The sequence below is a fragment of the Aulonocara stuartgranti genome, assembly GCF_965226115.1.
Source record: "Aulonocara stuartgranti genome assembly, chromosome: 4".
NCBI classification, from domain to species: domain Eukaryota; kingdom Metazoa; phylum Chordata; class Actinopteri; order Cichliformes; family Cichlidae; genus Aulonocara; species Aulonocara stuartgranti.
The window spans coordinates 23490130-23500242 of record NC_138942.1 but is presented as its reverse complement, the minus strand read 5'-3'; the positions used below and the strand labels follow the sequence as shown (position 1 = coordinate 23500242).

The window sequence follows — 10113 nt, the reverse complement described above, 5'->3', positions numbered from 1 at the left end:
AACAAGGTTGATGACTCATCCCAGCCAACGATCTTACAAAAACACAATTCCCACTCGCTGATCACCTTGTACTGGCTAATGACAGAACATCCAGAGCTAGCACAGACCCAGAGGCCACGCTGAGCAATTAACCTTAGAAAATGTTTAAGGTGCCTTGAGAAATACTCTGTGAGCTGCATTGACCTAAAGGATGAAAAACAGTTATAAGCTCACATCAGCAGCCTTCAGGTTTCTTTCAGGGACTCCAGTGACCTTCAAGTGGCTTGATCAATGATATAAACACTGCTCCAGTGGTGTCCATCTGAATGAGCCTTTCAGAACAGATAAGAGGTGCTTCATTGCCGAGGAGACTGTTTGAGACGTGTGCTGTTTTTCCCTCCAATGGTTTCCAAACTCACTGGACTGACCTCTTCTGTCATATCAGCCCTTCATCTGTGAGGTGAGGCATCTTTTTGATCACCACATGGACAAACTATGCAACAGAACCGCCAGGCATGAGTAAGGCACTTGTGTTCTAAAGTTAATGGGGGAAGCCTCTGACCCATCTTCAGTCTCCACATACACTCGGAAAAGACAGCTCAGGGGAAGGACCCTGCATGTGGCTCAATGCACCTTTGCTGGCATGAAACTGAGACATTAGGTCATGCTCTGTCTTAGTCCAAAACACAAATGGCCACTTTGACAGTTGCTACGGTCCTTCCGTGTCCTGCCTCTTGTGCTTCTCCTACTATTTGTTTGAAACACAGCTTCCATTAGTTACACAGATGGTGGAAATCCAACTCCAGTGTGCAGGTGTTCTAGCATTTCCTCTCTTTGAGGCAGACAAAATCTTTATCTGATATACAAAGCAGACCAGGTTTCCCTGAGGTGATGCACACTTGAAAAATTAACTCACAACAGCGGCCAAGCTAAGAACTCCCATCCAGAGCTGTGACCAGGCCACTGAGCACAAATCAGTACCTCCAGGACGCGCATACAACTATTTGCATCTGCAGTGCCAATTTCACACATGTGGGGCAAAACTGTAATCCTAACAAGGTACTAGCAGCACAGGTGATGTAGCCAAAGTCAGGAAGGAAAGCTGGCAACAAAAGTAGGCTTCTGCAAGTGTGCAAGTTAATCTTTTAAGTCTTTACTCAATCAATAAGTTATAAAGGGCAGATCTCACTCTAATTAAATTTGTGCACACCATTTAACAAAAGTGTTGATTCAATTATGGTGTGCCTGACAAGTTTGTTCCTATTTTTTAACACATGTAGAGACGTAAACAGACAACCGGGAGTAACATTAAAAATATCTGAATAATGATTCATTCTAGATTTTTAAAAGTGAGGGAGGGTGAACAGATACAAATTTACACCAAAATAAATAAAAAATTAAGATGTTAATAAACATGAACGTATTATTCAGAGCAGATTACGATAAAATAGAAGAAATTAATTTATTTAGGAAATAATAATAATAATGATAATAATAATAATAATAATAATAATAATAATAATGTTTGTTGTTTGGTTTTATTGCTTTTGCCGCTCTCTAGTGGATTCACTTTAAAACTACATGACCTCCCATAATGCACTTTCTCCTTTTATTCCCATCATTCCTTGCAGCAAACCTTCTGCACCGGTCAAGATGGCGGACAGAGCAGGTACCGTAATGTGCCTTCTCCCAAAAAAATATTGTCCTGTTTTTGTTTTATATGTCATCATCTTGGCATATAACGAGGCTTTTGGGGACTGAGGGGTGTTTTCTATCAGACAAGCCGTGAATTCGTCACTTGAAGGTCTTTTTCGGACTGAAGGCCTCGCTAAACCCTTTGAGTCACGTCAAGGACTTTGCGTGTCATTGGCGGATTTACTGTGAAAATAAATCTGCAGGCCGCTTTTTTACATTTAACTGCACCTTTCAGAGTGACCTACAGCTTGGATGAAGCTCTAATAATCGTGCTGTTGATAAACGTGTCGATTATATAACTGTTTCTTTAGCTAGCTTGCTCGGTAGCACGCAAACACGGTGCGATTAGCACAAACTAGGATGGTCTCTTTGACCAACTTTAATTGTAAAAAAACATAAAGAAGAGCTTGGGTGCCTTGTTGTGTGCTTTATGGTGTTTTTGAAAAGCGGTCCAGCAAACTTTCATTCATTATGTCATCACAATCGGCTACACACACCTGGTAAATTTCAAACTAGCTCCTAGCGAGTCGGCTGCTGTGTTTTGAGTGTAATTGAATTACTGCGACGACTGAAAACATGTTAACAAGTTAATTATTTTGCAGAATTAAGAGCTTCGGTTTTTAATTAGTCTCCGTAACTCTTAGCCTGATAATTATTTGAAAGGTTAATAGTTTATTGGATTTTTTTTTTTTAAAAAGTCAGAAAATATGTAGGGAAATTACAATTTTGTATCCTCGGTACACGATGTTGCCACTTTTTGTCGTCTTAGACAAGCGGTTTAAACGTGTTTTTAGATTGCTAATGTTTGTAATTCAGTGGCATGTTTTTATTCTTTGTTGACAGTGTGCATTTTCAGTGATGACGCTCTTTTTACGTGTTTTTAGTTTCCTTAGCTGAGAAGCGGCTGATGGACGTGAAACTCAACGAGCTGGGAGCCTGGCTTGGAGGTCGAGACTTTACTCCCAATGGCATCCTCTCAGCCATTCGCAGGGGTGAGTACATCTTGCTCCGACTACTTCTGGTGGGCAGGAAAAACGTTTTTCTTTTCTTTTTTTTATCTACTGGAACTTGGTTTTTAAACACTGACTGATTATTTATATACATTTTTTTCAGCTTGCACTCTCTTCCTCACCTCTCTTATGCACTGTCGGTTGCTTTGGATCTTTGACCCCCACATATTTAAACCCATCCACATTAACTACTTCAGCTTATTGCATCTTTATGGTTTCACCTGTAACGCATCTGTTATGTAAGGAATGTTATTTATGAGGGCTCAGCTCTGCCTTTGGCTAGGCGCTTCCTTAGTACACGGGTCCTGAACCTCTCCAGTGACTTTATCAGAAAATGGATATGTATATAAAAATAAACAATGGCTTTGTGTGTGAATATTTCAGTTTTTGGCATTGATCAGATGTCCAACTCCAGGCCTCGGGGGGGCCAGTGAGGCTAAATTACCTCCTCAACATGTCTTGAAGCTCTCAAGAGGCCTGCCAATGAACTAATCATTTCATTCAGTGGTGTTGACCCAGGGTGTTATCTAAACTCAGCAGGACACCGGCATGGAGTTCGACACCCCTGATCTAAAACACTCTTTACATTTACCAGCAGTACAATTGTGTCCTTAAACACAGATTCTTAAAAAAATATTTTACGATGTGCATCATAGCTCATGTTTATCGCCTTGATTTTTGCTGAACCTCAGTAAAAATGGTCAGCATGGCTGTGTAGTTTTAACTCCCAGTTGGTATGGATTCCAGATCTAAAAACAAAAAAGTGTGAGGGGAAAATGGAATGATTTCTTCACTTTCACCACCAAGTATTTTTAATCTAAAGCTGGACTTTAGTTAAAATTGTTGAAAATTGACTGTTTTAAAGTTTTTAGATTTCACTTTGATATATTGTCTGATTGGGGCCCCTTAAGATTGATTTGCACAGAAACCTGGGTTGAAAATTATACCTGCTCTGTCTCAAAGTGGATTTAAAAATGCTAGTTTAACTCCACTTCTCTTTTGTTAGTAATAAGTATAAAATAAAGTGAAAATCCAGAATTGAAGTACAAAATAATCAGAAATGGCCCACTGGAGAGTAAGAATCTACTCATTTAGGCTACTTTACACTTAATCTTAGTATCCTTCTTTACATGAGGCTCGTGCTTTGTGGTCTTTTATTTTTTTGAATCACAAATTGCTGAAAAATGTCTCTTGACAGTAAAGGTTGCTGACCCCTGTGCTAGTAGCTTTACTTATACTTGGGACACTAATTTGAGAATCTGGCCTCAGTAGTAATTAAGGTCACAGAATGAGTGCTCCTCTTGCATGTATTGAATACTAAACAGGACACTTGACCATGCTGTTTTCTCTTCTAGGCCATGACAGATACTACAACAAGTACATCAATGTGAAGAAGGGGGGCATCGGTGGTGTAGCTATGCTGCTCGTGGGCTACGTGGCCATCAGCTACTTATGGGAATACGACCACATCAGTAAGAAACACACTCGCTTACAGAGCCTCTTTTCTTTCTTTGCACTCCTGTCACAGTTAACCTCACTGGTTAAAAAAAAAAAAAGCTAATATGTTAAACGACTTCCGCTTCTTTTCTTGTAGAACACGATCGCTGGAGGAAGTACCACTGAGCCCCTTCAGGAACGCGTCAGCTCTTTCTATCCTCGGCTCTGTTCATATGTGATTGTTGTGACCAATAAAAAAATAAGGATAAGGATTTACTGTTGTGAGTGTACTGTGTAAATCTCAGAAGTGGCTATGAGAAGATCAGAAGTGAGGGGTAAAAAAAATTAATAAAATCTGAAACAAGAACATTTATTTGTACAGACAGAATATGTTCAGACTGTCAAAGTGTCTCTTCCAGCTGCTCTGCACTACCGTACCTGCCACACACGGCTGCTAAACAGAGGCTGAAATGTCCAGAATGAGACCGTTGTAGCTAGTGTGGATTTGGGCACTGAGTACAAGCTAAATTACATTCCTAAGATGTTTATCACATTTGTTCAATTTTTTTTTTTTTTTTCCACGGTCAGACTTGGAACATAGCAGTGGCAGTTGCAGTCACATGACCTGAGGAACAACAGCACCTGTATTGGTGTTTGCAGCAGTCTGGACCCTGGGAGTGACTCTTCAAAGTCACCTGTACTGTACAAACCCAGCAAATCAGGCCGGATGACCTTTTTTCTTGTCACTTTCATGTGTCCACAGGCCCCCCTCCCACTGTCCGTGTCTGTCGGGCAGCAGTTAGTCTTTAAGAAACACCAGCATGTAGAGCAGTCTTCCCCATTCTCTCTTCTGCTCACATCAGGGGTGGTGCGCTACAGCACTGAGGTGTTCGGCTGAAGGTTACTGACCACTCAGGAAGGCGAGATGGCCTTTAGTGCATTTGTTGGCATAGTGGCCCTTCTCGCCACACTGCAGACAAGAGGAAGACGGAAATGAAGCAATTAACGACATTTACTGCATGTTCCAGTTGTTCCCAGTAGCGAGGAAAAAAAAAAATCCTCTAATTTTAAAGGAGATTGTTTTAGGGGTGTTTTCCCTTCATTATTTACAGTCATATGTGCTGTGAGATTGGTGGCTCTGTTAAAAGTGTACAAGGTTTAAATAATGATATCAGTGAATGTCCAAGTAAATCCTATAACCCAAAACCCCAGGCTGTTGGAACAGCTGCTCCACCCACATTCATACATGTTCAGCATACAGTTTGCAAGAGACAGCCAATCAGAAAAAAGTGGGAAGCAAACTTAAAACTGATGATTCCAGATTGTGTTTGAACTGAGGAGCCAGACTCTTGTGCACATTTTTCATCCCAAAGAGATTTGTGTCACCGCCTTTTGCTTTTAGGCAAATGTGTAAAGTACTACACTGTGGAGAGCCAAGAAATTCAGAAAATTGTTCCCCTTTAAGAAGCTGGATAAATTCACAAGAGCACCAGTGATCCATCTTGTTCAAGGCTCACTGCAACCACGCAGAGGAAACCAGTATTATAGGTAAAACCTTACAAGTGCATCTAAACTTGAGAAAAGTCTGGTTTTAATGATCTAAATGTATGGCCGGTGCATGCTTTGGCAATATAACCAACCACAGTTTGATTAATGATTGCAATTACGACCAAAGCGAGAGACTGGCATAGCTTTAATCACACAGATGTACAGCCGACTCACCTTGTAGCAGGTGACTTGGTCCAGCGGACGAGGCCCTCTGTTGGCATTTAGATTGTTCTGCTGAGACACAGTAGTCGTGTTGTTCTGCTGCCGCTGGGCTGGGATGGAGTTGGTGAGCTGGATTAAGGAGAGCGACGAGCGACCAATGGTAGGCACGGGCTGCGGCAGGAGGCAAGCAGAGAGACTGTTTTCACTGTGCACCTCAGCAACAGGAACGAACAGTTAAATAGAAGCACCGAGAGTCATGCTGATTCATCCTGTGAGATGGATCCACGCCGGCATCGGGATGCATCATTCGAGTGTTTGTGTGCATTCTTACCTTTGCCTGGTTCTGGTTTTGCTGTGGGAGAGGAGGCTGTTCAGAAGCGCCCATAGGCAGCTCAAATCGGGGGCTGTGGAGGAACATCAACGTATAATTTACGTTACTGCAGGGTGAAGTCTCAAAAAACTTTTAATCCAGCTATCCATCATTATAAAATCAAACAAAGACCATTTATACTGGAGTGTAATGTGATGAAATGAAATTCCTGTACAATTGCTTGGCAGATTTAACCAACTTAATGTGGAGCAGCGGTCCTATCAGGAATCATACCTGTTGTGTAGGAAGTAAATGTAAAAGGACTACTTACTGCATAAATTTACAGGACTTTCCTTCTGGACAGAAGCCCACCAAGTAGTTCACACAGATCACCCTTCTGGTATGTCGGTGTCGGCAGTCAGGACCTGAGGTAAGAAGACGGAGACACAGATGAGGACAAATAATAAGACGTATTATGTTTTTCTCCATTTAAACCACAGAACAGACAGGCTACGTCTATAAGCAGTGGGTTTGTGGTATTAGTACCAGAATTTGACCTTACCGTGTTTGCAGAAGCCTCGGTCATACCAGGGACAGTCTTTGATCTTGGACTCTGGATCTATGTGTAGGAAAGGACACTCCTTGTTGCTGCATTCACCTGTGAGGGTCGCAGAACAAAACATTAATCAGTACGGCATTCATCTGACAAGATCTGTGCAAAGTTTAACCAAATAAATGCACTCATGATGTCAACTCACCGAACTTTGAGTAGAAGTAGCATTCAGGCATCTTGGTCATGTCGTATTCGTGGAGAAACTCGCACTGGTCTCCCTTCTTACACAGACCTCTGAGCCAGTGCTTACACACCACTGTCTTCTCTCCACTGATGTGACGGAACGGACACATCCCACCTGTGAGACACAGTGCGCTTTGTGACCGTCTCCTCATTAAGACACACATGGCTCTCAGTGTCATGCTGATCACTTAAAACACAATTTAGTACTTTAAATTTGGACATTTTGAGATCAGCAGAGACTGGCCTAATGGCAGGGATTGAAATGGTTACAAAAGTGATTAATAAAGATGGGGGGGGGAAAGGTCATTTCCCTTGAAGCTATTAGAGGAGTAATATAATTCACAACATTATGAAAATGGGCTATTCTTGGAAATCAGTGAGGTGCAGGCTACTGTAGCAGTGCGTAAACAGTATATCTAAGGCTGTATTTAGACATGAGAGGTCGAGCTTGCTTAAAAAAAGGTCAACCAGCACCGATCTGTGCGTTTGAGTGGCGTGAAGTGTCTAAACTTTAACTTTACGGAAGTTAAAGAGTTCATTGTTGGGGCCGTTCACGCTGCAGTGACATCACCACAGAGTTGAGACCATGTTGTGATTTTACCTTTCTGACACGCAGCTCTCATGAAGAACTCACACACAGCAGACCCGGACTCTGCAGAGACACACACGATCACAGGGTCAATGAACATAAGTAGTCAGTGGCGGTCAACTCTCCCCTCGTCAATTTTACCGTTAATTCCGCTTAAGGTTAACCCGCAGCGGGCTTAGTACCAGCTAGCATCCCAGCACTTACTATCCATGCCGGGGAAAGGCAGCGGCTGGGCTCCCAGCTGCTGCTCCACGGCAATCTCCAGGTCAAACTTGATGTGGTCCACGTTGGCCAGTAAATCCTGCATGTCCCCTGCAGTCTATTCACTCCTCCGATCAGATAAATGTCCGTTTCGGTTAAGCTAGCTCGAAGTCTAGCTACTAGCTACCAAGTTCCCTCTCAGCCTGCTAAGGCGGCTAGCCAAGCTAACTGATAAGTTAGCACCAAACTCCAAACTCCGATACCGAGAATACAACAGATGCCGTAGTTTGTAGGTCTAATGTCGGTTTTAAAGACAAGCCATGGACACGACCGGCCCGTAAATGTTTGTATGTCCCCGAACTACTCCTTGTTCTGTGTGGATGATGGGAGGCGCGCAGGCTGACCTCCGACCTGACAAAATCAGACAAGACTAAACGATCGCAGAGCGCTTCGTTAAATCCACAACTCAACAGTAAGTTTCAGTTTTTCCACATGATGAAGAAATGCTGCTTTAGTAAAATCTGTCAGCATTTCTCTTTGGGCTTAAACTGTAAGAAATGAGAAAAATTACAGGAAAAAACCGTGGAGCCAAAACAGAAATTTCTATAGTATAGTATAGTGACAAAACAAATTTCCCACGTGTGGGACTAATAAAGGTTATCTTATCTTATCTTAGTAGATCATTTGTAATCTGAATGTAAGAGCATTGAAATCAGAAATTACTGTAGTGTAGCATGAATAGCCAGGGGGGAGCTGGAAGGAAAAGATGTAAAACTGATTACATTTGGATTCTGGTGCCCCTTTATGTCTGACACCATTGGTACAAAACATATTTTATATCAGTCTGTGTGGTTCAGAGGCCCGACAAGGTTTTATTCAGCTTCACTGAAGTGTTTTTTTTTCTTTATAAAATCCATCGCTGTTGCTTTCGTGCATTTATTATGATTATTATAGAGCTTCTCAGTGGGAAAGCTGAGGGTACTGGGATGTGTTATTTTGATCTTCAATGATTGATTGATTGAATCTTTATTTTGAACATGTTGAAAAAGTACAACAAAATAGAATTAAAAGAGACAAATGAACAAAGCAAAACAAAAGGAAAACGAGCAACCACAACTCCAATTAACGTTCATGTTCAAAAAGGAGCAGGAAGAAGCATAAGCTTATTTAATCCCACCCCTTTTCCACTATCTAGTATCAATAGACTACAGAAATACCTCATTGCAATTACATTATATGTTATGTGTAATTTTTTTTTATATATATATACATATATGTTTCTATCTATCCATACATACGTATATACACACATATACACATCATGTTGAGCAAAACCTGATTTTGGCTCATTTGAACCCAAACACTAATCAACACTTCTCAAACCGAGCTTGTCTGTTGATGGAGTTCAAGTTCAACTTTTATTCGCCACATGCAGTGGCAGGTTGCCCTGCAGTGGAATGCAGGGCAACCTGCCCCCCGACTTTACACACACAACACAGACATCACATAGGGATACAAGTCAGAGAACGGTTGCATTACAGAAAAAACAATGAAATATACACTACAATGGGAAAGTACAAGAGGAAAAAAAGAGACCTCTACTCATACTGGGCTATAGGAGGACAGCATGAGAACAGGAAACAAAAAAAACTCCTCAGGACAGAAAGCACATAAATGTCCACAGTACAACATTATAGAGCACGTGACGAGCAACAGGGTTGGGTAGGGGAAAGGAGTAATCCCAGGCAACACAGCAGCCATCCTGCCCCTCGCCGTCTCTCCAGTGCGGGTCCAGACCCGCCTCGTGTTCCCAGGAGGCAACAAGCATCGAAGGCATTGGAAGGGGAGGGGGGATGTGTGAGTGCTTATCAGTGTAAGTGTATGTGTGTCCGTGTCCATAGTTCAGCTGAGACAGTTTCCTTCGCCCTACCAGGCTAAGTAAACAGTCTATCAGTCCCTCCAGGGCACTTGGGCTCACCCGAGCCCAGACTTCTCCTTGAGAAAAGGGTGTCAATAGCATTCAGAGACCAGTTGATCAAATCCATAATTCTCTTTTAGGTTTTAGAGAACAGACTGTGAGAGAGTGTTCCAGGGAAAGTAATACACACGAGACAAGACAAGGACACAAGAGGCTAAGCAGGGAAGATAAGGGGAAGGAGGAGAGGAGAAAAGTGCGACTGCAAACAAGATTCTAATCTAAAATAATCAAATGTATAGATTAAGAAAAATTTAAAACCCCCAAACCAGTGATTGTACCAACATTTGTAGTTTTCAGTAGAAACATATCAGATCCTTGTTTCCAATAAAATTGGGACACCACGTAAAATGTAAATAAGGTTGTTTGTTTAATTTAAAATTGGTACAAAAGCAACATATGAAAGGTAGA

At 41.8% G+C, this 10113-nt stretch overlaps 2 protein-coding genes across 2 annotated transcripts; one reads left to right on the top strand and one right to left on the bottom strand.

Moving 5' to 3' along the window:
- Window positions 1-1545: 1545 nt before the first annotated feature.
- Window positions 1546-4393, top strand: atp5mf (ATP synthase membrane subunit f). The gene is made up of 4 exons (XM_082531059.1): window positions 1546-1648; window positions 2559-2666; window positions 4040-4156; window positions 4279-4393. Exons 1-4 carry the CDS (start codon window positions 1561-1563, stop codon window positions 4305-4307), a joined length of 342 nt encoding a protein of 113 aa, XP_082387185.1. The 5' UTR covers window positions 1546-1560; the 3' UTR covers window positions 4308-4393.
- A 77-nt stretch (window positions 4394-4470) lies between these two features.
- On the bottom strand, window positions 4471-8325 carry cpsf4 (cleavage and polyadenylation specific factor 4). Its single transcript, XM_082531058.1, has 8 exons — window positions 7731-8325; window positions 7539-7589; window positions 6900-7052; window positions 6704-6799; window positions 6473-6566; window positions 6163-6235; window positions 5844-6002; window positions 4471-5091 (listed from the first exon to the last, which is right to left on the bottom strand). The coding sequence occupies exons 1-8, from the start codon at window positions 7831-7833 to the stop codon at window positions 5023-5025; spliced, it is 798 nt and encodes a 265-aa protein (XP_082387184.1). The 5' UTR covers window positions 7834-8325; the 3' UTR covers window positions 4471-5022.
- Window positions 8326-10113: the final 1788 nt, after the last annotated feature.

Excerpts from the sequence above, each read along its gene's own strand:
- atp5mf (XM_082531059.1), top strand. The coding sequence starts at position 1,561 with ATGACCTCCCATAATGCACTTTCTCCTTTTATTCCCATCATTCCTTGC. Across the intron at positions 1,649-2,558 it reads CAAGATGGCGGACAGAGCAG|TTTCCTTAGCTGAGAAGCGG; the intron begins GTACCGTAATGT and ends ACGTGTTTTTAG. Across the intron at positions 4,157-4,278 it reads ATGGGAATACGACCACATCA|AACACGATCGCTGGAGGAAG; the intron begins GTAAGAAACACA and ends CTTTTCTTGTAG.
- cpsf4 (XM_082531058.1), bottom strand. The coding sequence starts at position 7,833 with ATGCAGGATTTACTGGCCAACGTGGACCACATCAAGTTTGACCTGGAG. Across the intron at positions 6,567-6,703 it reads CCGAGGCTTCTGCAAACACG|GTCCTGACTGCCGACACCGA; the intron begins GTAAGGTCAAAT and ends TTCTTACCTCAG. Across the intron at positions 6,003-6,162 it reads AAAACCAGAACCAGGCAAAG|CCCGTGCCTACCATTGGTCG; the intron begins GTAAGAATGCAC and ends CTCCTGCCGCAG.